The 26,852-nt window shown below is 45.2% G+C and overlaps 1 protein-coding gene across 1 annotated transcript in view; it reads left to right on the forward strand.

Moving 5' to 3' along the window:
* piezo1 (piezo-type mechanosensitive ion channel component 1) overlaps positions 1-26,852 on the forward strand; it is a 75,161-nt gene that overhangs the window by 16,501 nt on the left and 31,808 nt on the right. Inside the window, exons 2-4 of the mRNA XM_055921262.1 lie at positions 12,953-13,048; positions 25,766-25,888; positions 26,736-26,778. Coding sequence (XP_055777237.1) covers positions 12,953-13,048; positions 25,766-25,888; positions 26,736-26,778 — 262 coding nt within the window. The remainder of the gene's footprint in view (positions 1-12,952; positions 13,049-25,765; positions 25,889-26,735; positions 26,779-26,852) is intronic.

Here is a 26,852-nt window from a genome sequence, read left to right on the forward strand (position 1 = left end):
TGCCAAGAAGTTGAGGGACTGGAGGGAAGCATAGGCTGAGATGAACTCTGCCTTGTTGGCCGCAGATCGGCAGTTCCAGAGGCTACCGGAGACCTGGAACTCCACGTGGGTCGTGCGCGCTGGGACCACCAGGTTAGGGTGGCCGCGGCCACGCGGTATGAAGCGTTTGTATGGTCTGTGCAGAGAGGAGAGAACAGGGATAGACAGACACATAGTTGACAGGCTACAGAAGAGGCTACGCTAATGCGAAGGAGATTGGAATGACAAGTGGACTACACATCTCGAATATTCAGAAAGTTAAGCTTACGTTGCAAAAATCTTATTGACTAAAATGATACAGTACTGCTGAAGTAGGCTAGCTAGCAGTGGCTGCGTTGTTGACTTTGTTTGAAAGTGTAGCTGGCTAGGTAACCTCGATAGCTGGCTAGGTAACCTCGATAGCTGGCTAGGTAACCTCGATAACTGGATAGATAATTACTCTAAACTACACAATTATCTTAGATACAAGGACAGCAAAGACAACTATGTAGCTAGCTAACACTACACTAATCAAATCGTTCCGTTGTAATGTAATAGTTTCTACAGTGCTGCTATTCGGTAGAAGTTGGCTAGCTAGCAGTGTTGACTAGGTAGGAGAACGGCAGCGCGGCGGACGAAAATAGCTGGCTAGCTAACCGATAATTACTCAAGACTACACAATTATCTTAGATACAAAGACAGCAAGGACAACTATGTAGCTAGCTAACACTACACTAATCAAATCGTTCCGTTGTAATGTAATAGTTTCTACAGTGCTGCTATTCGGTAGAAGTTGGCTAGCTAGCAGTGTTGACTAGGTAGGAGAACGGCAGCGCGGCGGACGAAAATAGCTGGCTAGCTAACCGATAATTAATCTAGACTACACAATTATCTTAGATACAAAGACAGCAAAGACAACTATGTAGCTAGCTAACACTACACTAATCAAGTCGTTCCGTTGTTCTGTTGAATGTAATAGATTCTACAGTGCTGCTATTCGGTGGCTAGCTGGTTAGCTAGCAGTGTTGACTACGTTACGTTAGATGGACTAAAATAGCTGGCTAGCTAACCTAGATACTTACTCTAAACTACACAAATATCTTTGATACAAAGACGGCTATGTAGCTAGCTAAGATCAAACAAATCAAACCGTTGTACTATTTCATAGTTGTGATGTCATCACTATTATTCTACTATTCTCTTGGCATATAATTATTTTTTGCAGAACATAACATATCATACGAAATGGATGACTACACAATTGTGCACCATTTTCAGGGACCTATTTTTGACTTGAGAGCTACTTACAAAACTACTGGCTGAAATGATACAACACCTTTTATAATACATCTTTAAGGAAGATGATATTACAGTTGGTTAATTTATCTGCCTGGCCGGTAGGCATCTCTTTTTTTTCTTAATTTAAACGTTTTCCATTTGATCAGACTTTCACCACCATTCTATAGCTTCTATTTAGGATATAGCTCATAAAAACCTGATTTGATTAATTGAAACTGTTTTAATTAAGTGGTGATTGTTTGATATGAGAGACATAACACTGCCTGTCTACATAGTTATGAATATTGGACATTGTGTGATTCAGCTTGCTGCTGAGTCTGAGCCATATGACAGCTGTCTCTTATCTCTGGCACTAATAATAACAGTAACTGCTATATTGCTGAGGTCCCATGGATAGATGACACATTTGAAGGGTCTTCTCACTATAACTCAGCTCACTCTCTGGTTTCCAATGACATGTAAGTGAGTGATGCACTTATGGAGTTAAGGTCTCACCATGATCTTCCACTTCTCGTCTCCTCTTCATGGGAATGAATGATGAGCATTTCAACAGCTCTAAATACAATTCAATGTTAAGCTATTTTAGAGGTGTCAAGCCAAGTATTAGGCTGTCTGTTGCAATGGAAAGGATGTGTCTCTCTAATTGCTCTCTGAAAATGTAATTCGCTATATTCGCCAAAATCGCTATATTTCTTTTGAAATTAATATCTTGACTTACCTTTGGGTTTAAAGGTGAAAGCTCCGAGGTTAAGGGCACTAGTTTGGATAATATGTAGCGTAGGTGCTCTTATGTTTGTGTGGTGGCATGTACGTCAGTTCAAACGGCATGGGTAATACCAATAGTATGAATTGTGTTCTGTCCAGTCATGCTTATTCTGCTTGATTTTGAACCTGATGGAGGCTAGTCTGTAAGGAAACACTGTAGGGGAGTGTAGCTCTTCTTGCAAATTTCATAAGAAACTGTAGAGTGGTTTAGTTCTCATGTTGCACTGCAAACTGTATCATCACTTCTTACAACTGTAACTAGGCCATATGGCCTAGCAAACTCTCAAAGAAGAAATTACAGCCAAGTGAGAGCTACAAGCTTAAACTCACACCTGTAATGGGTGCGTGCTGGTGGCAGGGAAGTCAGGCGCAGGAGAGTGAACTTGGTATAAACGAAGCAGTTTAATGAATATACAAAAACTTTGAAAACCAAATTATACAACTTAAAATAAGAGGGTGCAAAACCCGTCGCACACCAGAACATAACTTGCACCAATACATACAACAAACAATCACCGACAAGGACATGAGGGGAAACAGAGGGTTAAATACACAACATGTAATTGATGGGATTGGAACCAGGTGTGATGGAAGACAAGACAAAACCAATGAAAAATGGATCAGTGATGGCTAGAAGGTTGGTGACGTCGACCGCCGAACACCGCCCGAACAACGAGAGGGACTGATTTCGGGCGGAAGTCGTGACACCATTTAACGTGTTAGATTATGCCTCTCTGTAAGCATTCCTCACACACTTGCCCTGACAAGCCTTGTGCTTTTTACTTTTGATTCCTCCAGTAACGGGATTACAAAATGCCTCATAATAATCCTGATCTCCTTGCTTGTCAGGCAGGCATCAGATGATAATGATGAGAGGGGCAGAGTACAGAGTCAGAGAGAGGGATGTGAAGTGTTAAAGAGCAGGCTGCAGGCTGAGAGGAGAGCTGGGCATATCAAAACGCTTTCTGACTTTTACGACAGGGTCCACATTCTGTTCTTCACGCTGAATGCTGCTTTTGTTATGGGCCATTTTATGGAAAATTGCTTCCTCGTGCCGTCGCCTGACTGCGCCGCTTGAGTTCTGGATCTGAATTGAGCCTCTGCTGTCTTTACTGTCAAAGAAAGAAAGAGAGAGTGACGGTCTGTTCAGGTTACTTGGCTAGCGCTGTTCTCTTCTCGTGGCACATGGCACACGCCTTTACTTTCCGTGTCCGTCGGGTGGAGACGTCTCCTACAGATAGGTGGAGAGTGGTATTCATTTTTATCCTTTAGAACAGGGTGATTTAGATGGGTTGTTATGTATTCAGAAATAGTAATACCCCCCTTGAGCACCGCATGGCCATTCAGTCTTACAAAGGGCAGACCTGGCTGTTTGTCACAAGATACTGCATTTATACTAATGGAAATATTCATAGTGTTTGAAAGGGGCGTGTATTAGATGCTTATTTTCTATTTTAAGGGCAAAACTTCTCCGTTTCCTTCCCTGGCACCCAAGTGGTCTCAGAGCATTTTGTATTATTCTGTATGTAAATCTGAGACAGTCCATTTAGTATGATCTGTCATGGATTACAATTCATACGATACGTTTTGAATAGCAATTTGTACCATAAGTTACGAATTTGCGAAACTTATGGTATGTAATGAATTCAAATTTGTTGTTGCTAACGTTAGCTAGGTGGCTAATGTTAGCTAGCTCTAGGGGTTAGGGTTAAAGTTAGGAGTTAGGTTAAAGGGTTAGCGTTAGTGAAAGGTTAGCTAAAAGGGTTAAGGTTAGGGGAAGTGTTAGCCAAAAGGGGAAGGGTTAGGTAAGTATTTATTTGCAAGTAGATAAAAAGTAATAATTAGCGAAAATTGTCCTTGATGAGATTCGAACACGCAACCTTTGGGTTGCTAGACGTTTGCGTTCACCCATCCACCCCGCCCAACAACCCTACTTTAGTTTTTGTTTGAAGTAACCTGTCTTATCTATATCTACTAATTTGAGTGTCTGGGATTTACATTTACTATGCTACGTCTAATCTATGAGACCAGTCTGCTGGCAAAGAAGTAGAACAGTTTCACCCATCACGGAGGGAAGGGAAACCAAAGGGGAAGTGATTGTTTAGAAGATTGAAGAATGAGCATTGTTTCATAGAGCTGCAATGTGCATGAACAATGAATAGACATTGACTTGGCAGCATGCACTTCTTGCCATGCCAGCTAATTTGTTAGGATTTGTCTCATATTTGATGAGAAATGTTCTCAGGTTTCAGTGAGTGAATAGTCTCCATATTTTACCCAGGAGGGCAGCTCAAGTTCCCCATTTCTTATTCACACACCACACATACTCAATGGGCCTTTTTGAAGCTTTCATTCCTGCGGCAAGGTGTCTTTCAGAGAGCGATTCTAGTTGACAAAGTTCCCCTCCTTTGTTCTGATTTGTTTAGTTTTGTCTGGTTGTCTCTGTTTAGGCCCTACTATTGTCCTGCGGATCACACGTGAATGGCTTGTATCCTTTTTAAATTGCTACCCTTAAGGGCATGTTATGATTCTTGACTTACTCTCTCTGAAATGTTAGCAGTAATAGCATGGTAATAGTAATAGCGTGCAGAAACGGGAAAGTTTGAGAGTGATGTAAATTAACTCTTGTCTGTCGAAAGGAGTTGGTCTGTTTGGAAACATGAAAAGGAGCGAGAATGGAGGTCAGAGTTGGCCGCTAGTTCTCCAGGAACAGACACAGACAGGAGGGCTGGTTGCTTTCAGATTCTCACTTCTCCTCGCTTTTTATTTTCCAATTCCTCGCAGGCACACAGGAAGATTTTTGTTTAATGTCTTTCACAACTGTGGGGAGCTCAGTATTTGAGCATACAGTGTGTGCAGTGTGTGGGAAATACAGAGGAAGGGGGATTGTCCCTGGCTGTAGGCCTCATGCAGGGCCTGCCAGATCTATAGGCTTTAGCAGCTGGCAATGGGATTCATCATCCTGGAAGCCATTCACGGCCTGCGCTCCAGGGAGGGGTTGTCTCTCTCCACACACCCCTATAACCCAGCTCTGTGTCGGTTGGGAGAGCTGCCCTGACTCTGGCTCCCCACCATCTCCTCTCCATCAGAACAGAGGAGCTGGGATCAGTCAGGCTCCCTGGGCCGGCCTCAGTCCAGGAACAACCCATTCACCCTAGTAGATATGAATGGATTAGATATGTAGGCTATACCACAATCAGAAGGCAATCTAGGGCTGCTGTCATGTGGTTTTAAGCCGTGGATCCAAATCTGTGGACGTGGCTTTTTCCCCACTGTACCGGAGAGTTGCAGTAGAGCATGTAAAACTGTAAAAGCCCTGTCACATCCAGACCGGCCATTTTAATTTTAATTATCACATTAAGCCGTCTTCATTAGTTGATCGCCCCACTGTCCACATGGAGATCGGGTCCTTTTTAAACACACAGTTGATTACTTAATGACTTCCACGAGCCGTTGTTTCTCTCCCTGAGCTCAGCTGACATCATGGAACACTGGGGCGTCTATGGAAAACTGCTCCCTACATTTCCCCTTAAACCCCTCTCTCTTCAGCTACGCACACTCCAGCAGAATAATAGGATCAGAATAAGTGCCCAGGTGATAGACTGATAGACTGTAGTAAGCCTAGTTAGGGTACTTTCCACTGCTGAGTTGAGTAAGAGGGTCCTTTCAGCTGTATAGTAGTGAAAACACAAGACATGTTGAAGACGGCAGATCTGGGACCACTGCAATGGAAGACCTCTGTGTGACTCATTCTAACCAGAGCCAAAGAGTCAGGAGGAGTCACAGGGATCTATAGAGACCCATTTAACCCACACCACTGTATGAGAGAGACATACACTGCTCAAAAAAATAAAGGGAACACTTAAACAACACAATGTAACTCCAAGTCAATCACACTTCTGTGAAATCAAACTGTCCACTTAGGAAGCAACACTGATTGACAATAAATTTCACATGCTGTTGTGCAAATGGAATAAACAAAAGGTGGAAATTATAGGCAATTAGTAAGACACCCCCAAAAAAGGAATGGTTCTGCAGGTGGTGACCACACACCACTTCTCAGTTCCTATGCTTCCTGGCTGATGTTTTGGCACTTTTGAATGCTGGCGGTGCTTTCACTCTAGTGGTAGCATGAGACGGAGTCTACAACCCACACAAGTGGCTCAGGTAGTGCAGCTCATCCAGGATGGCACATCAATGCGAGCTGTGGCAAAAAGGTTTGCTGTGTCTGTCAGCGTAGTGTCCAGAGCATGGAGGCGCTACCAGGAGACAGGCCAGTACATCAGGAGACGTGGAGGAGGCCGTAGGAGGGCAACAACCCAGCAACAGGACCGCTACCTCCGCCTTTGTGCAAGGAGGTGCACTGCCAGAGCCCTGCAAAATGACCTCCAGCAGGCCACAAATGTGCATGTGTCTGCTCAAACGGTCAGAAACAGACTCCATGAGGGTGGTATGAGGGCCCGACGTCCACAGGTGGGGGTTGTGCTTAGAGCCCAACACCGTGCAGGACGTTTGGCGATGGGTCAGTCATGGTGTGGGGTGGCATTTCTTTGTGGGGCCGCACAGCCCTCCATGTGCTCGCCAGAGGTAGCCTGACTGCCATTAGGTACCGAGATGAGATCCTCAGACCCCTTGTGAGACCATATGCTGACACATGCACATTTGTGGCCTGCTGGAGGTCATTTTGCAGGGCTCTGGCAGTGCACCTCCTTGCACAAAGGCGGAGGTAGCGGTCCTGCTGCTGGGTTGTTGCCCTCCTACGGCCTCCTCCACGTCTCCTGATGTACTGGCCTGTCTCCTGGTAGCGCCTCCATGCTCTGGACACTACGCTGACAGACACAACAAACCTTTTTGCCACAGCTCGCATTGATGTGCCATCCTGGATGAACTGCACTACCTGAGCCACTTGTGTGGGTTGTAGACTCCGTCTCATGCTACCACTAGAGTGAAAGCACCGCCAGCATTCAAAAGTGCCAAAACATCAGCCAGGAAGCATAGGAACTGAGAAGTGGTGTGTGGTCACCACCTGCAGAACCATTCCTTTTTTGGGGGTGTCTTACTAATTGCCTATAATTTCCACCTTTTGTCTATTCCATTTGCACAACAGCATGTGGAATTTATTGTCAATCAGTGTTGCTTCCTAAGTGGACAGTTTGATTTCACAGAAGTGTGATTGACTTGGAGTTACATTGTGTTGTTTAAGTGTTCCCTTTATTTTTTTGAGCAGTGTAGATAATCCACTCAACTTCTGTGAGGGATCTACATGTCATTCAACTATCCATGATATTGAAGATCTGACCTAGTGTTATGGAGCTAAAATTTGAATGACTGCAATTACGCCCAGAAAGAACCAGACCATCATTATGAATTTGAAATAAACAGAAGATTGCATTCAGGATCATTCTGTGTTTAACAAACTTTAACATGTAGACATTGATATAGTGTTGTCTTTTTTGAGCGTCGTAGTTAGTCCAGTTATAGCGCCAATTATAGTGCAGGATTACTCATAGCCACTGTTGACGAGGACGGTTACACAGTTGCCAGTTTAGAGTTTCCCAGATGTTTTGCTTGACATCAGCACCCTGCTGTTCATTCCGAAGATGTTTCCATGTTCCAGTATCTATGCCTCCTCTCACTACCCTTTACCCACTTGGCTCATCCAAGACGCTTACTCACCCACTCCTCTCCCATATCATCTCCCTCTCACTCCCCCACCTCTCCCTCTTTATATCCTCCCTTTCTCCTTGCTCTTCATTTCCATCTGTCTCTTTTTTCCTCTCTCTCCTACCCTCCCCCTCTTTCACTCTCCAGCCGTCTCTCTTCCTGTTTCTGTGACCCATGCCGGACTGGTCTGTGTTCACATACCTGTAGACTGTGGTCACTGTGGGGGCCAGCTGTGGGCCCCTGGAGTCCTGTAGCTGTTGGCTTCACTGGGCCGGGCAGGCAAGCAAGCGCACATGCTCACAGAACCAACCGAGTGATCGCAGTTGGCCTCGCTTCTTGTGTTTTCCCTCGCTTTCTTAACTTCCTCCCTCCGTTTTCTGCTGCTAAAGGTTATTTGTCATTTTCAATCACCTTTGATGTGGCTGCAATGAACCGTCTGGGTTGTGTGTAGTGTCTAGTGTTTCTGCGGTGGGATAGCTATATTCTGTATGCACATGTGAGCTGCAGTCACGTGGCACTTTCTGTCGACAGTGTTTTGTGGTGTGCCTGCCTTGTCGCAGGACATGCCTTAGGTATTTGATTTTTTCTCTCTCATGTTACATTTGGTGACGCAGTCATGTTGCCGTGCCTCCGCTATGACTCAGCTAGCTCCAGGGAGAAGCTAAGATGTGATTGAGGAGCTGCTGTCAGGACCAGGGTGAGGTCCGTGAAAACTGGGCGTCGGCCCATCTGATTAACAGGCATTTGGCCACACTACCGGGGAAGACAAGCTGCAGCGAAGAGCAGGGATCATATTGGCGCCACTGCCTCTTAGTATTTGTTAAAGCACTGCTTTGTCTGAACGAGAGAAGCCTTTAACTGCCTGGGTTGGTTTCTCTGGGACACTGCTTGTCACAGTCATTGTCTTGCCACGTGTTCTCAGAAGCACCACTACACTACACTGAAAACACTGTAATTGCTTGGAGGGTGGAAGGTATTGCGATCCGTTAGCTCTGATATTAGACAGATCCACTGAGTGTGTTGCTCCTGACCTGTGGCAATTTCGCACATTGGAAACGTCTTTTAATCAGATTTGGCTCTGGCAGCAGACACTGAAAACTGTGATCTGAGATGATTCCCTGCTGATCTAAAGCTGATGTGGGATAAACTGCTTTACAGACAGGCCCATACAGTTAAAACAATTCAACCACCACTATCTACTGAAGCCGATTTTAGAAACCATACCAATTTGTTTTTTCGAAAACATAATCTTACGGTAGCAAAACAGGGATCAGATCAGCAGCTTGGATTCTCCCAATAGGCTTTGCCTAATGGAGATGATGACATTTTGAGTGTCCACCAGAAAATGAAAACCACCTGAGTGTAAAAGGTCAGCTCCCGCTTCAGTGTTCTTCCAATGCAGGTTTATGTTCAGTCAGCTTAGCAGGATTACTCTGTGGAGACCTTTCTATTTGCCGTACAGTAAACAACCTCAAGTTTAGGAAAAACTGCCAAAGCCCTGGAAAGATTGGCAAGAACATTTCAATACAGGAGAGTCCCTGACTGTAAGTCAGTGGAGATAAGGAGTCCACATCTCCTCCCTCAGTCAACACAGGAGCTATAAAACAATGACATGCCAGATGGGAAACATAGAGCCTGTCTGGCCAGGAGTTGGACTGGGTGGAGTTGGACTGGGTGTTGTATATATGAAGTGGGACTGTCTATTGACATTGAGGATTAGACTACTGTTGAGTCTACAACTATGTAATGGGAAGATATTTCAGAGAGTACTGTGTAACAAGTCTGTTAGTCTTTGCAGTTTGCAATGCATCATTCCGTCAGTAGTTTGGTCCATGGTTTGGTATGGTAATAGATTGGCAGTGATCAAGACCCTCAAGAAACAACCACTGTTAATATTTTCTCTAATAAAGAGGAGTTATATTCAAATATAGGTTGATGGTGAGACGTGCTCCAGAGACACACAGGTATCCATTTGAAAACTATTTCCAGAAATAGCTATGCAACTCTGAAGGCAACATTGGCAGGTTTATTATTGACAAATTAGAGCTTCAGACTTAATTCAGTGTGATGTCTGCGGAGTATAAATGGTACCTCTAAATGAGCCAGCTACAGTAAGTGTAGTCCAAAGGTGTTTTACCATAGAGCATACATAATAAGGCCCTGGGCATAAGAGACCAGCTTTTCATCGTGTTTGACTCTGCACAGGGCACAGACCAAGCTGGGACACACACACTCCGAGTGTGTTCCTCAGAGGTGCGTCACGACCCCAACTCTGCGGCATGCTGTTTGGTTTTCCAAGCTCAATTACCATAATTTCCTGAATCTATCCGATGCATAGTTTGAGAGTCTATGGGCTCTGCTATTTAGAGCCGTTGGTGGTGGGAGTCTAGGCTGGGATGTTAGGGCTTTGACCCTGTAGGAACAACAGAGTGAGGTAGTGCTGCTTTTTGAGGAGTGGGTTCCACCTCTCTTTCTCTCGATGGCTAATTGCTCCCTTGATCGCATGGCATTTCTCTCTGTTTCTGCACCACAGGATCTCAGTACTCTGTCTGTCACGCTCACGCCACACCTGATTGGTAGATGTTTGGTGTGTGTGAAAGCGTGTGTTTGTTTGAGAACTTATAATACTACTACTACTCATCCGAACCGCTCATCTCTCATTGATTGTTAATAAGGAGATTCTTCAGTAATTGAAAGGTGGACACTGTTCATACTGTATAAAGCCCCTGACTGTATAAAGTAATCCTGATTTGCTGACCTCTACTTTCCTAGCTGTGTGCAATAAGTAGTGTAGTGTAGCTGCTCAGGCAGTCAGTCAGGCAGCCAGGCAGGCAGGGGAATGGAAACACTGGGGATATGCTACAGAGGAGGTAAACAGACGGCCAGCCAGTCCAGGAGATGGATGAAGGGAGATAGGCAGAAGGAAACGCAGGAGGAACTCCTCAGACTTTTTAACTTTTCCTTGCTTCAGTTGAGTTGCGACCCATTTTTCGGCACTGTGTCATCGGCTGGTTTAGTGCATGGGTATGAGTGTGTGTGTGTGTGTGCACGTTTGAGCGAGGATACTTGAGATTCAATGACGGGGAGAGGGACTAATAGAAAGGAAAAAGCTGTTACTACATTTTAGCAGCACATATTTACAGTAAACTAAGAGCAGACTAGGGGCATTCCCCCTCTCTGCTCTCTGTCGAAGCCTGTTGATTGTGGGATGAGAAGCTGATGATCTCAGCCTCTGATCCAGAACCAGCTGATTAAAGACAGACACAGGGCTGCTGGTCTTTGACCATAGAACCTCCTAGCCGCCCTGCAGCAGTCTGTGGTCGTGGTTCCTCAGTGTTGAAAAGATGAACTTGAACCACACACTGAGGTGGACCTCTCACCCTTGGCCGGGCAGAGACTAGCGACCCAGTAAACCAGAGTCGACTGTCACTTTTATCAGCCCCCAGGTGCACGTTTTGTTTATTGCCCTAGCTCTACACAGCTGATTCAAATAACCAATTAATCATCAAGCTTTGATTATTTGATTCAGCTGTGTAGTGCTAAGGCAAAACCCAAAATGTGCAAGCGGGGTGGGGGGGTGGGGGGCACGTCCGAGTTTGGGAAACCCAGCATTAGCTTATGTCACGTTAAATCATGCGAGGGTGAGGTAACCATGGGAACATTAAGTCAAAACAGTAACTCGCAGTGACTTGCCCTTCAGCCAATGTTGTCAGCCTAACTGATCCATCCTCAAGATCATTGGCAGGTTCTCTGCCACTGAGTTTGCTAAAGACATTACACTGCACATGACACTTGACATTTTGCATGTGTGATATATAAAAATATATATTGTTCCTATATGATCCACATGACAGAAGGAGAGAGTGAGAACTGTTTAAGTTGTACCAGTGGGGGACTCCATTTTGCTAACAATTAAGCCGGAGTTAATAGGAAGGCTCCCTCAAGGGGGCCAGTGAAATCCTTAGTACAAACAGCGCTGTGTGCCACACGTTAGCTAGCTCATTGACTCTCACTTATAGGACAAAGCCTGTCTTTGTTCTCCCATTCTGGTTGTGTTAATTATAGATCTATAGCAGACTGTAGGCCAGGGCGGAGCGCCTGCGGGGCTGGGACACAGTGCTGTACTGGGTACAGTGACTGACTGCAAGGTATTATTATGGTGGATATGTTGTGATGTGTAGGACGGGCTCTCAGCCGTCAGCTGTGGACACTGCAGTGCAGTGCTGTTTCCCCCTGCTGGGTCTCTGTGGGGCCACCCTCATTGGGGTCGGTAGAAATCGTAATGCTTCTGAGTTCTTCAGACCCTGCTTAGGCGTTTCTTTGCACGCCTGCTACTTTAGGTTACTGAGGGGCAGACCCAGAGGGCCAGATGAGAGTTGGTTGGGAGGATGAAATGCTGTGAGACGGACGGTTGTGGCAGGACTCTAACAGGCCTGGTTAGGATCCAGAGGGGCTGAGCACAGCACAGGGGATCAGATCGCTGGGCTCCCAGCTCCCCCTTCCAATATCAGAGCTCAGCCGGGGAGAGGAGAGAGAAGAGGAGAGGGGGTGTGAAGGCAGCCCTCCCAGGGCCCCAGCAGGTGGTCTGGAAAGCCCTCGTGTCCTCTGGCAGCCGCACAAATGACCAGCAGCTAGCTAGTTCACTGAACACAGGCAGAGTAACCAGCATTATGCCTGGACAATCACAGGGTCTGGTGTATTATCAGTATAATAATCATCATTATTATTATTATTATTATAATCATTATTATTAAAGGAATGTTTAGTGCAGAGCAGGCCACGGTTGGCTGCCATCCAGCTCTGTGTTACTGTTAACACAGTCCAGCGAGCGCTGCTGCTTTCACAGGGACCTGAAAAAGCTCTGCCTGTACGTCGACTCATTAGATGTTTTCCAGTAAGGGAGATGTGTGTGTGGATGTGTGAGGCATGCGGTTACAAACAATTACAAGTGTCAGAGGGTGTCAGGGAGACTTGTTGATGAAAGGCAGAGGTGTAAATCAACCCCAGCCTCAGCCCTCACCCTTTCTTCCTGTCTCCTCTCTGATTTCTTCATAATTCCACACATCAATGTGACCTCAATTCACAGATTTGTACCTACATCATTCAACCACTGATACCCAGAAATATTGCTGTGTATCAGTCATTGACTGTGATGTTTGTCTGTGTCGTGCCTGTCCTCTGACCTCTGACCTCTGTGTGTCCCCAGCCTGCCTGTTTCGCTACAATGCCCTGTCTCTGGTCTACCTGCTCTACCTGCTGCTACTGCCATGGTTCCTGTGGCCCAACAAACACACACTACGAGGTAAGACAACACGTCAGTCCTTCCCGTCATTTGGTAACTCCTGCTTGTTTTAATAGTTTCAGGCGTGGGTGGGTAGGTGTGGTTGTATGTGGGAACGCCGAGACCTCTCACCGCAGCATTGATATTGACGTTGATCAAATGGTGCAATGTTTGGAAGTTGCGCAATATAACAGAGGAGCCAGACAAAACATGTGCAATACGATTCCAAATGAATTGTGGTAACAAAAAAGAAAAAGGATGAAACAACGGAGCAGGTTTTCAGAGCATGGTTCACATCCTCATACATACCACAGCGTCTGTGTTGTAGTTGGTTTCAGACATCTTCCGTACATTACATGGCAAAATCTTAACCACTAACTTCTATCTATATTTTACCTCCAAACCTATGAGGACTGAGCTGCAACTCTGATACACGTCATTATACAATGGGTGGGTCTAATGCTGATTGGTTAAAAGCGCATTCCAGCTGGTGTCTATTCCACAAGTTACCACTGGCTAAATCTATGACGTTAAAATGCCTATTTACTCTGTTCCATCAGACTGCGCAATCCACTGTCTCATCCAGCCCAGGCAGGGAAGTTATAAACTTGATCTCGACTATAAAAAGAATCTAGACATTATCTCACATTTCTTTTAGACTAACTTTTAGTTTTCAACAGGGGAGATATGTATAAACCTTACTGTCTGTCTCTCCGACATTTGCAACATTATTTCAATATTCAAATTCCATCTCCAACTGTCCCACAGTAATGAACGTGTCGGTGTCGGGAGTAGGGACGAGAGAGCCAGTCGAAATCATGAATCAGCTGACATCATTTTTATGAATATATACAAAGAAATGTAAATTGAAAAAAGGTAAATCATGACGAAGTGCAGCTAGTTTGCAGTCTTTCCAGCTTCAGTTTGAAGTGATTGTGTTAGCTTTGTTGTTGGCTAACTCCTCTGAACAACAGTGTCCAATCGAGAGAGCACATTCTCTATACCTGGCGAAATAGTGCATCATTAGCTCATTGTTATGGATGTATCCAAAATAAATGTCACTAGAAAATAGCTTAAACAAATGCAGCTACTTTGCTGTTATTCTGGCTGCACTTTGACTGTAAATTAGCCGTAGTTGGCTAGCTAGCAAGCGAGGGATAAGAACGTTGCCAGTCAGTATGGCAATGGAACATTTAGAATGAACGACTGGGTCGCGTCTATAGATACAGAACAAAAAGAACGAACGACTGGGTCGCGTCCATAGATATAGAAAAAAAAGAACAAACGACTGGGTCGCGTCTCTAGCAACCCTAGATTTGTGTCGGGACTATATCTTGTAGAAGAATGAAATAGTACAAATAAATGAATCAATAACTTTTTTAATGAAAATATGTTGAACATTATTTGAATATGTTAGTAACCCGTTAGATAAAAGTGATAATGCCCTCGAAGCCGGTGTTTGTTTCGATATATTGGCATGGTTTGCCGGCCTTCGGCGAACAACACCCGTGCCAATATATCCAACAAACACCAGCTTTCAGGCATTATCACTTAACTAAATACAGGATCTTTGTGGGTTTATAAGTGATTGGTTTTTCCTCTCAGCTATTTAAGCAATAAGGTCAGAGGGGGTGTGGCATATGGCTAAGGGTTGTGCTTTTGCACAATGCAACGGAGAGTGCCTGGATACAGCCCTTAGAGGTGGTATATTGGCCATATACCACTAACCCCCGAGGTGCCTTATTGCTTTTTTAAACTAGCCAGCATCCCGGAGTCGCCTGGAGACTGGTGTTTTGCGGGTACTATTTATTGAAGCTACCAGTTGAGGACTTGTGAGGCGTCTGTTTCTCAAACTAGACACTCTAATGTACTTGTCCTCTTGCTCAGTTGTGCACCGGGGCCTGCCACTCCTCTTTCTATTCTGGTTAGAGCCAGTTTGCGCTGTTCTGTGAAGGGAGTAATACACAGCGTTGTACCAGATCTTCAGTTTCTTGGCAATTTCTCGCATGGAATAGCCATCATTTCTCAGAACAAGAATAGACTGACGAGTTTCAGAAGAAAGGTCTTTGTTTCTAGCAATTTTGAGCCTGTAATCGAACCCACAAATGCTGATGCTCCAGATACTCAACTAGTCTGAAGACCAGTTTTATTGCTTCTTTAATCAGTACAACAGTTTTCAGCTGTGCTAATATAATTGCAAAAGGGTTTTCTAATGATCAATTAGCCTTTTAAAATGATAAACTTGGATTAGGTAACACAACGTGCCATTGGAACACAGGAGTGATGGTTGCTGGTAATGGGCCTTTGTATACCTATGTAGATATTCCATTAAAAATCAGCCATTTCCAGCTACAATAGTCATTTACAACATTAACAATGTCTACACTGTATTTCTGATCAATTTGATGTTATTTTAATGGACAAAAAATGTGTTTTTCTTTCAAAAACAATGACATTTCGAAGTGACACCAATCTTTTGAATGGTAGTGTATGTGGCAGGGTCTACAGGCAATGTGCCAGCAGCATACCACCCTGCATACCACTGCTGGCTTGCTTCTGAAGCTAAGCAGGGTTGGTCCTGGTCAGTCCCTGGATGGGAGACCAGATGCTGCTGGAAGTGGTGTTGGAGGGCCAGTAGGAGGCACTCTTTCCTCTGGTCTAAAAAATATCCCAATGCCCCAGGGCAGTGATTGGGGACACTGCCCTGTGTAGGGTGCCGTCTTTCGGATGGGACGTTAAACGGGTGTCCTGACTCTCTGAGGTCATTAAAGATCCCATGGCACTTATCGTAAGAGTAGGGGTGTTAACCCCGGTGTCCTGGCTAAATTCCCAATCTGGCCCTCAAACCATCATGGTCACCTAATAATCCCCAGTTTACAATTGGCTCATTCATCCCCCCCCCTCTCCCCTGTAACTATTCCCCAGGTCGTTGCTGCAAATGAGAACGTGTTCTCAGTCAACTTACCTGGTAAAATAACGGTAAAATAAATAAATAAATAAAAATTACGGACTATAAAAAGCTACCCGGCCATGCACACCGACGTCTTGCTTCCAGACAAACTAAACACCTTCTTTGCCCGCTTTGAGGAGAATACAATGCCACCGACACGGCCCGCTACCAAGGACTGCTGGCTAACGTGAGTAAGGCATTTAAATGCGTTAACCCTCGCAAGGCTGCTGGCCCAGACGGCATCCCTAGCCGAGGCCTCAGAGCACATATTCAATCGCTCCCTAACCCAGTCTGCTGTCCCCACGTGCTTTGTTCCTGTACCAAAGAAGGCAATAATAACTGAACTAAATGACTATCGCCCCGTAGCACTTACTTCTGTCATCATGAAGTGCTTTGAGAGACTAGTCACGGATCATATCACCTCCACCTTACCTGCCACCCTAAACCCATATAAGTTTGCATACCTCCCCAACAGGTCCACAGACGATGCAATCGCCATCACACTGTACATTGCCCGATCCCATCTGGACAAGAGGAATACCTATGTAAGAATGCTGTTCATTGACTACAGCTCAGCATTCAACACCGTAGTACCCTCCAAGCTCATCATTAAGCTTAAGGCCCTGGGTCTCAACCCCACCCTGTGCAATTGGGTCCTGGACTTTCTGACGGCCACCCCCAGGTGGTGAAGGTAGGAAACAACATCTCTACCCCGCTGATCCTCAACACTGGGGCCCCACAAGGGTGCGTGCTCAGCCCCCTCCTGTACTCCCTGTTCACCCATAACTGCGTGGCCATGCAAGTCTCCAACTCAATCATCAAGTTTGCAGGCGACACAACAATAGTGGGCTTGATTACCAACAACAACGAGACAGCCTAGAGAGGAGGTGAGGGCACTCAGTGTGGTGTCAGGAAAACAACCTCTCACTCAACATCAACAAAACTAAAAAGATGATTGTGGACTTCAGGAAACAGCAGAGGGAGCACCCCTCTATCCACATCGACGGGACAGTAGTGGAGAAGGATGAAAGTTTTAAGTTTCACGGACAAACTGAAATGGTCCACCCACACAGACAGTGTGGTGAAGAAGGCGCACCAAAAAGCTCTATTTTTGTCTCATCAGACCACATGACCTTCTCCCATTCCTCCTCTGCATCATCCAGATGGTCATTGGCAAACTTCAGACGGGCCTGGACATGCGCTGGCTTGAGCAGGGGGACCTTGCGTGCGCTGCAGCATTTTAATCCATGACGTCGTAGTGTGTTACTAATGGTTTTCTTTGAGACTGTGGTCCCAGCTCTCTTCAGGTCATTGACCAGGTCCTGCCGTGTAGTTCTGGGCTGATCCCTCACCTTCCTCATGATCATTCATGCCCCACGAGGTGAGATCTTGCATGGAGCCCCAGACCGAGGGTGATTGACCGTCATCTTGAACTTCTTCCATTTTCTAATAATTGCGCCAACAGTTGTTGCCTTCTCACCAAGCTGCTTGCCTATTGTCCTGTAGCCCATCCCAGCCTTGTGCAGGTCTACAATTTTATCCCTGATGTCCTTACACAGCTCTCTGGTCTTGGCCATTGTGGAGAGGTTGGAGTCTGTTTGATTGAGTGTGTGGACAGGTGTCTTTTATACAGGTAACGAGTTCAAACAGGTGCAGTTAATACAGGTAATGAGTGGAGAACAGGAGGGCTTCTTAAAGAAAAACTAACAGGTTTGTGAGAGCCGGAATTCTTACTGGTTGGTAGGTGATCAAATACCTATGTCATGCAATAAAATGCTAATTAATTACTTAAAAATCATACAATGTGATTTTCTGTATTTTTGTTTTAGATTCCGTCTCTCACAGTTGAAGTGTACCTATGATAAAAAATTACTCTACATGCTTTGTAAGTAGGAAAACCTGCAAAATCGGCAGTGTATCAAATACTTGTTCTCCCCACTGTAGATCCAGTGATTCTTGAAGAATATAACCTCTAATTGCCTCAAGCTTAGTTCCACTGTCATACCCATCAGAACCCAAAATATAAGCTTGTTTAACTCCTATGTTTGTAAACAAAGTCAATGTAAAAAAAAACATGGTTAAAACTATCATTTTGATCTCCTAGATGGTCAGGTCAGTCCTGGCGTTCATAGCTCTGCCTATTCATTTGAGAGTGGTTTCTATTTCTCAAGCACCATCCCTCCGCTGTTTACCAAAACAAGTGGTGGTGTATCCGCTTTGTCATTTTTTTTAAACTCCGGATTACCCCTTTTAGAGTGATTTGAATTTGGGCCTTTTGACTATAACACACAGGGCCACCCAAGGTCAAGTTCTAGTCCCTGATTTACTTTTATATGTAAAAATGTGTGGTCTGTTTAGGAATAAAAAGTAATTTGCAGAGAAATGGCTATGATATTAATGTGGAAAGTGAAAAACATAATGGTCAGTAATATGCGATGGCAACGAGACAGGAATTCATCTGAAAAATGCAGAAACCTCTTATTCCTGACTCTGCTCTGGAACCCAAACTTGATTACCACAATACACTCCTGTTGAGGGGCTGTATTACAGGGATTTCTCGCTTCACGTTTGAGAGTTTTTCGATCTCTACCTTCTCATGATTTGAAGGTGCAGTATTTTCCCTCAGTATTCCCTCGATCGAAAGTTCAGATCTCACAGTACTTAGTTGCAGTCTGTGTTAATCTCCTGCAGATATGATAAAAACACAGCAGATGTTGTTTTTTAGAGCTGTACAAAGAGAGATTCTATCAGCAGCACAAACCTACTGCTCAATGGCGTCCTTATTCTATAGTTAAGTGGGTATACAGAACTATAGAGCTAACCTCTTCACAGCTTTACTCTACATAAATATTGCTCTATTTTAGACAGACAAATCTCCGGGTGTGCTCTTAATCAAATACCAATAAACAGTGGATATGATTTCAGGTCTGGAAAATCCGCTCTTTCCACATCCTGCCCCTATCCTCCACCCACATCCCTGTCTGTGGTAGCAGTTTAATGGTCTATGGTGGCTGTAGAGCGAACAATACAAATGGGACTAATTTTTAACAGCACAGATAAGCACACACACCCTGCACCCAGCCTTAACCCCCAGAGGCTTGTTTATCCAACATATCAACTGGCTCACGCTCCTGAGAGCCAATGGGCGCTATCAGTTCCTGTACTGGTGATGAGGTCTACAGTGAATCAGACCCCGTTCCTGCCGTCTCTGGGAAAGTATACACAGAACCGGAAGCACGCTTATTATAGATCATTAAAACAGTTGAATTCTCTCTTCTTCTTTTTTTTCCATCGATGAAAGGATGGGAGATTATATCAACAAGCTGCGTTTAATACAATTCTGTCTCCGTCCTGTTAGGGAAATCTGAGCATGATAAGCTGTGTGGGGTCACATGACTGTTTCTGGGGGAATTGAATATGTGTAAATGGTGTTTATTTCAGGGGGACTTGCTGGTGGAGGTGATTCCCCGTAGGAAAATCCCAGAGTCTGCCAGCCTCTATTAAATGAAGCCTGACAGAGAATAGGATTAACGGTTTTAATGAAAACCATCTTGAATCGTTCCCTGCCTCCAATTATCAACACTTTTCTTGGTCCTGGTTGCCATGGGAGGACCAGATGCATGCAATCAAGGGGGCAGAACCAGGAGGATTCTGGAGACGTCAAGCAGAAACGACCCCTCCGCCTCACCTCCACATGCTCCTCCTTTCCAGGGAAAATGTCATCTCACCCTCTGTGAATGTGGTGGATCGTGGGGCATATTAGGGTTGAGAGTAGCCATGGTCACAATGTCCTCTGTGGATTAGAGGGTTAAAGGAGCTGTCTTATGTCATACTGCCCTGAGAGCTGACCTGGTTACAGACGCTCTGGCCTGTCTGGAAGGAAACTATGACTGTTTCCAGGGACGGAGAGGAAAACGGAGAGGAAGCTTGTTCCATCTGCATTTCAATGAATAAAGGCTACCACATGCATGTGCACTCTTGCTTTCCCCTTTTGTGTTATGGAATCGATCCCATATTGTCATTCATTCAGTAACGTAAGCTAAGACTCAATTAAGTGGATCTCACCAACTGTATTGCCCATAAGGGATGGTATCATTGGATTCATTGAGACCACTGACAGAGAGGACCGTGATAAGGCTTAATAGTCCTTTTCAGCTCCTCCCCAGCCCAAATACACATCACCTGATACACTGTGTTTGACATTCCCTTCAAAAGACTGTTTTCCATTGCTCGCTCCCCATTATCTAAATCCCCCGTATTGTACAATCTGGACACGCTGTCGTTTCCCCAGAGCTGATAAGTAAAAGGACAAATATTGAGCACCTATCTGGAGCCTGCTGGGTTACACTGTTCCCAACATCGGAAAAAGATAGGGGATTTATTCACTGGTATTCAGGTCCGACGCTCGCAGGGTGTTTCATCAAATCTCCTCCCCTGTGTATTCTATTCACACCTGCTGGGGCTTTACAATGTCCCTTCCTGAGGCACAGCTTTCATGTCGCTGGGAAAACATCAGTTTGAGACATGGAGGGTTGAATGTCCCTTCTGGTTTTTGTTTTGTGTGCCTTTTCGTTGAGGAAAGCATCGTGTGGCTTTCAAAGGCTCCAATGCCCAACTGTCACGCTAATAAATGAGAGGGTGTGAGGGAAATGCACACCAGGCCAGGCCTCCCTAAATGAGTACTCAAGGCCATCCACAGCTTAAACTGGGCAGAGAATAGACTGTGGGAAGGGCCGTAAGTGCCGTTGACAACTAGTTTGCAGCTGATTTCAGATGATTTCTGTTCCATTGCTGATATATTGGACAGGACAGCTGTCTGTTCTCAGACAAATATGAGACCACGCTCAATAGACCCATCTGGTTTATTGGACCAGACTTTCCATTCAATTTGTGTACCTTTTATTTGTCATTTTCCCCTATGGTGAAATGGAGCAGGTTCAGCCATTGAAAATAGAGTCCAGCATTTTGAATAATGAGAGAGAACTAGCATCAGTATGTAAGGTATCTGTCCAACGCCACATGGAGCAAAATGATATACTGCTAGTCTGCACTGAAAAGAGGCTGCATATTTCATCACAAACCATGCCAACCTGTAAATCATTTTAATAATGAAAACAAGTTACAACACTATCTTCATTAAATGGCATGTAAAGTACACCTACAAACATATTGGCTATATTATGGATATTTGCCAAGCCTGACCCTTCCTTTCCTTTACCGGCTAGGCAGTGGAGGCTGCTGAGGGGAGGACGGCTCATAATAATGACTGGAATGGAATGGTATCAAACGCATGGTTTTCATCTGTTTAATACTATTCCATTCACTTCATTCCAGCCATTACACTTGATTCAGACATTATTATGAGCCGTCCTCCCCTCAGCAGCCTCCACTGCTGCTGGGAGTTATGTGAGAGGCAGGTTTGCGGGTCAATTCCATTTAAATTCCAGTTGTCTTCAATGCTTTTCAATGAGGAACATTTGGAATTGAAATGGAGTTGACCCCAACCCTGGTGGGAGGAGTGAGGGTCTGCGGACCTCTGGGTGGTTGCTTCTCCTGGTTAGATCAGTGGCCTGAGAGAGAGAGAGAGAGGCCATGGGTCCAGAGAGGAGCTTTTCCCAGAGGCAAGCCTGCTATGTGCCCTCCGCTCCTCTGCCCCCAACAGGAACTGGGATTCCACACACCACTGTTATTTCAGCAGAGTCGTCTTACGCAAACGGCAGCTTTTCTCACACCAACGCAGCGCTGCGACAGGACAGGATGTCAGAGAACAGCACAGATAAGCGTAGGGAGCAGGACATGACGTATGATCCAAACACGTCGTGCAAAACAACAAAACATAAATAAATGTCATTTTTGTTTACTGTCGGGCAGCTGTTTCTTCTGGTGGCTGATTTATTGTTGCTGGTTGGTGGAAGCTTTTAAACAAATGTAGCTTTGTGTAATGAGTTTACTCACATAGAACATGTGAATGAGATCCCTCTAGTAAGCAGGCCAACTAGCAGGGTCAGTGTGTTCTCTCACTCTAATATTTGAGCAGTACAGTACGGGTGGTGTAAGCCAGGGATGCAGTGTGTACCGTACGGGTCGTGTAAGCCAGAGATGTAGTGTGTACCGTACGGGTGGTGTAAGCCAGAGATGGAGTGTGTGTGTTTCCAGTCAGTGGATGGTGTTAAGAATTGAAAACCGGTCCAGGTGTGAAGAAATGCGCAATGCAAAAAATACAAGACTTCTATGTTTAAAGGTTTAACAGACAGACGGATAGGAAGACATTACTCTGAGGTTCGCAGCAAATCTTTCCTCTTCCAGAGTGGAGGGCAGACCTAAATACTCTTGCCTTATCTGTTCGCTGTTTCACCCTTTCATGCCTTGTTTCAAAACATTCAGTCAAGGCTGAGACCTTGGGGTTGAATAGACCTATACATTTGAAACGTCTTAATCGCTTAAGGACACCCATGGCTGATTTTATGGCTCAAAGGCTCAGATAGCAGTTACTAAGACCTGCTTTATGGTGACCTCTGGTATTTGAGATGGTACCTAATGGCCAAATTTCAATAGGGAATAATCATCAGAAAAGAACAGGCCCACAGTGCCCTCATTTAAACCACAACACCCTCTGTACCCTGGACTGTTGTGTCCGGAGGCTGGCCCTGTGTTATGGCCCTCTCCTCCATAACAGCCATGTTTACACTGGCCATCTAAACCAGCTTTTTACGATGCGCTGGAACAAATAAGCCGTTATGCCTGAGGTCCTCTTTTTGGAAAGCTCCCCCTTTACAAATGAGGTAAATTCAATTAAAGAAAATACTTTGTTTTAATTCAATAACAAACAACAACAAAAACACAGCACAGTATCGCTCAGAGTGCCTGGCAGGCGTCGGCTCATTTCTCAGGGATGAAACTCAGTTAGGTTCTATTTTCGACTTGTGCCTATTATTCCATCTCCCCTCAGTCTAAATCGTGTACAATCATAAATAAACCCAACAGCTGCAGGATAACCTCCAGACCAAACTGTGAAACTTGTGGCTGTTTAGCGGCCTGAGTATTAAACATAATACCCTGCTCTTTCAACATGCACTGTTTTCCTTTCCACTGTAACCCGGGCCCAGGAACCCTGCAGCACCCCTCCATGTCAGGTGCACTACAGTCACAAGACTTGTTACAACGATGTTCAGCGCTACTCTCGTAAATGTTCGAATTCCTCCAAATGATCTTGTTTCATGGAAAATCCATTAATGTCACCCCAGATTTCAGGTTTTGGTTGAGGTTTTACGGCGCATACAGCACAAGGGTGAGTGGGGAAGGAGGGCGCCCGCTGAAACCGTTTTCTTTTAAGACGTCACCAGAGCGAATTTCTGCCTGTCGCTGAAAATACAAACTAGGGAAAAAAGGTAAACATGGCCTAGAAAAAAGGTCCTGTGGTTCACTGAATTAGGGTTTGATCTCCCTGTAGTGAACTACACTACCCAGTGGCCTCTGCTCACCTCTGGCTTTCACCAAGAACCCTGCTGCCCCCCCCCACTCAGATCCACATCTAGACCTTCTCAGATAGTTCACTATCTGATGAGAGATGATGAGGCCATGGCTGCAATGGTTGTCATTGGCTGTCATGTCATGCTGTCCCTGGTGTGAAGATGGATGTGATTTTAATGTCATGTTTGGTTTGTGTTATGTCTTGATAGTACTTAGACAAAGTGATGGCAGGTCTCAGATGTCGTTTCCACATTGGTGGCTGTGCTGGTCTCTCCTCAGAGAGATCTCATACGAAACCTGCTCTGGAAAGAAGACTACATACCACGCTCTGGTTCCCTATGAGGAGCTGTCTCCCTCTGGCCTTCTACTAAGACACTGGAATGCACCTCCACATTCCATTCCTACTTTATCTCTTGGAAGAGGAAACGATCCCAAAGCTTCGATTACGGTGCAGATGACTTAGTGGTGTGCAATAACAGTGTAAATACAGGTAAGTGGGTCTAGGCGTGCATATTTTCTTTAGATGTTTAAGAGGTCATGTCACTCTAGCTGACGGTCCTGAGTAATGTAACGTAGGAATGTAGTAGATGGATATCTCCATGATGACCCTGCAAAGAACTATGATAGGTTATGCTGATAGACCTCCAGGTCCTACAGGAGAGGGAAGGACTCAATAGCCTCCAACTATACTGTGACACGGGACACATGCTGAAGAGTAGCAAGGCAGTTGCAGAATTTGGAGTTGAGTATTAAAGAGACTATCCATGTAATGACAATGACATCATGATTTTCCAGTAGCAGGGGTAGAGAGCCGGGGGATTGAAGAGAGGGAAGACGGTGCAGTGAACTTAACTTAAACACACACACACACACACACACACACACTTGGAGACAGAGGAGCTTATGTGCAAGGGTTTGGGTTGCAGCAGTTGAGTAGAGCTGTTTGTTGTCGTGTACAACGTCTTCCATTACTATTTACTCCTCTCTTGGACAAGGTCCCTTCTTTTCCAAAACGTACACTGAGATGTTATTAGCGTGCGTGATGTGTGTCCGCTGGTTGTTACGGTAGGCAGGCTTTGTGTCTGACATTTATCAGCCCTGTCACGTCGCTTTTAAAAAAAAAAATGATTTTCCATCTCATACATGAAAAGATAAACATGTCCAACACAGAGAGTGTCTGTGATGGATCTTGATCCTGCACAATTGGAAAGGAGGGGGGGGGGGGGGGGGGGGGGCGAACGGTCTTAACCTTTTCACAAAGTTCACATTGCGTCACTGAGGGGTGCACGCGAAATCAAATGTGAATGGTTCACTGCATGAAGTTATTTAAAAGGATGATGCTCAGAAAGCAGGTCCATGGATAATCCTCTCACTGCTCTGGCGTACTACCTCTAACTAGCAATGCAACGTTGAATATTATTTCATCTTCAGGTCTTGTGTTAGGCATAAATGCAAATTGGTGTTCGTGGAATAAACTTAAATCTGGGATCAGGGATATGCTTGTAAATGCAGTACCTAACCTCCTGAATGCTGTAATTGAGGGGGAGGTAGAGCAGCACTGAGCAGTTAAACTGCCCTTCGCCCTGCAGGCCACAGAGAGAAAAAAGCTCCATAAAACACAATCAAAGCCCCAAGCTTGTCCCTTAACACTGACTTGTTGTAGCTGCTAATTTTCTTGATCCAGTCAACGCCTGTAAAGGAAAATCCCCCATGATTCCACAGGGACCTGCAGCGTTCGTTCACTACACTGGGAGTTTGTGCCCGTGTCTTTCCTGTGGCCCGTTTCACACCACCGATGGGAGCTGACAGCTTTATGGGGAGACCAATCAAAGCTGCCTCACACAAACATGTGGCGAGGAGGAGGGGCTTCAGGGCTAGAGCGGGCAGGGGGCCATTTTATGGTCAGCAGCACAGTTCGGCACGGTCCATGCCATCCACAGGCTTGTTCCCATTTTGTTTCAAAACGGGTAATTAACTGTTACAAGCAATTCCTGCTTAGACTCTAAACGTACTGCTGTGATTACTAGTGCCTCCATGGCCTCAGTATGTGTTCTGACTGGTGGAAAATGAAGCATCATTTTGAAGGTGAGATGATGTTGAGTCAGATCAGGACAGGTCCTTGGAAAACACTTCAACCCACACCCTCTATAATGACCCGCTGTCCTGTTCATGCTCGGTTAGTACTGTGCACCCTGCTATTTCCTGAACCTATTTTACCTGAGAGATGGGAGGAACTGATTATCCTCCCTTTTCATATTCTACATTGCCCCCCCCCCCCCCCCCATTCCCCTCTAACTCCATCTCTCTCTTTTCTCCAGGACATACTGGACGCCTCATCAAGGCTCTGTTCTGCACCAGTCTTCTCTTCCTGCTAGCCCATGTCTCCTTCCAGATCTGCCTGTACACTCTCCCTGACCTGGACCATGCACTGGGAAACAACTGTGAGTGAATATAGACGTCTTTGACACAGGCCGTTCCATTGCCATGTTTTCAGTCCGCATATCTTAACAATGGCCTGTGCCATACATAAGGGGCTTGTTTAGGTTCAGTCAATCACTTAGACCTCGTGTCAAACTCATCCCGCCTAGTGTCTGCGGGTTTTCGCTCCTCCCTTGAACTTTTGATTGATGAATTAAGGTCACTGATTAGTAAGGAGCTCTCCTCACCTGGTTGTCTAGGTCTTAATTGAAATGTAAAACCAAATACCAGCAGACACTAGGCCCTCCTTGGAATGAGTTGGACACCCCTGACTTAGACTAAAGAAACTCCATGAAATCATTGCTTCTCCCTCCCTGATTTTATTTTGACACGTTAAGTCCAGCTGTCTTCACGCTCAGTCTACTGCTCTGTATACAACCAGTGAATGCTCCATGCTTACAACCGTCCGTCTGTAGAAAATGTGGATTTTGTTTTGCGGTCTGCACTTATTTTGGCCAGGCCATATAAATATGTCCTCAAGGAGCTTTTAATAGATCAAGCAGTGTTCTTTGATGTCATATTATTTGCTTCTCTGGACCATGTGAATTAGTCCACCATGCTGACTCCAGCTTCAGTCTGTCCATGCCTGGGCTCCTCACAAACCCGTTCAAGTAGCGACATGGTGGCTTACTCCCAGAGTTACTGGGGGCTCATGGGAACATCTATGGTAGCTGCAGCAGGACGCTATGTTGTAGTTGTTCTCTACAGTTTTTGCCTTGTATGACATGTCCCGCCCCTAAACGACACTCCATGTCAAAGACAGAGTGGCCTGGGGAGAGCTGGTAGTCCTAACACTCTCTGTCTTTACAGGTAGTTTGTGGGAGACACTATCGAGGCATGTCGGTGTATCCAGGTATGTGAAGAATGTTTGGAAACTGTGTAGCTTGTCACTGAGGATCATTCCTCCCTGAACTGTGTGTGGAGATA

This window comes from Salvelinus fontinalis, chromosome 4 (genome assembly GCF_029448725.1).
Source record: "Salvelinus fontinalis isolate EN_2023a chromosome 4, ASM2944872v1, whole genome shotgun sequence".
NCBI lineage: Eukaryota > Metazoa > Chordata > Actinopteri > Salmoniformes > Salmonidae > Salvelinus > Salvelinus fontinalis.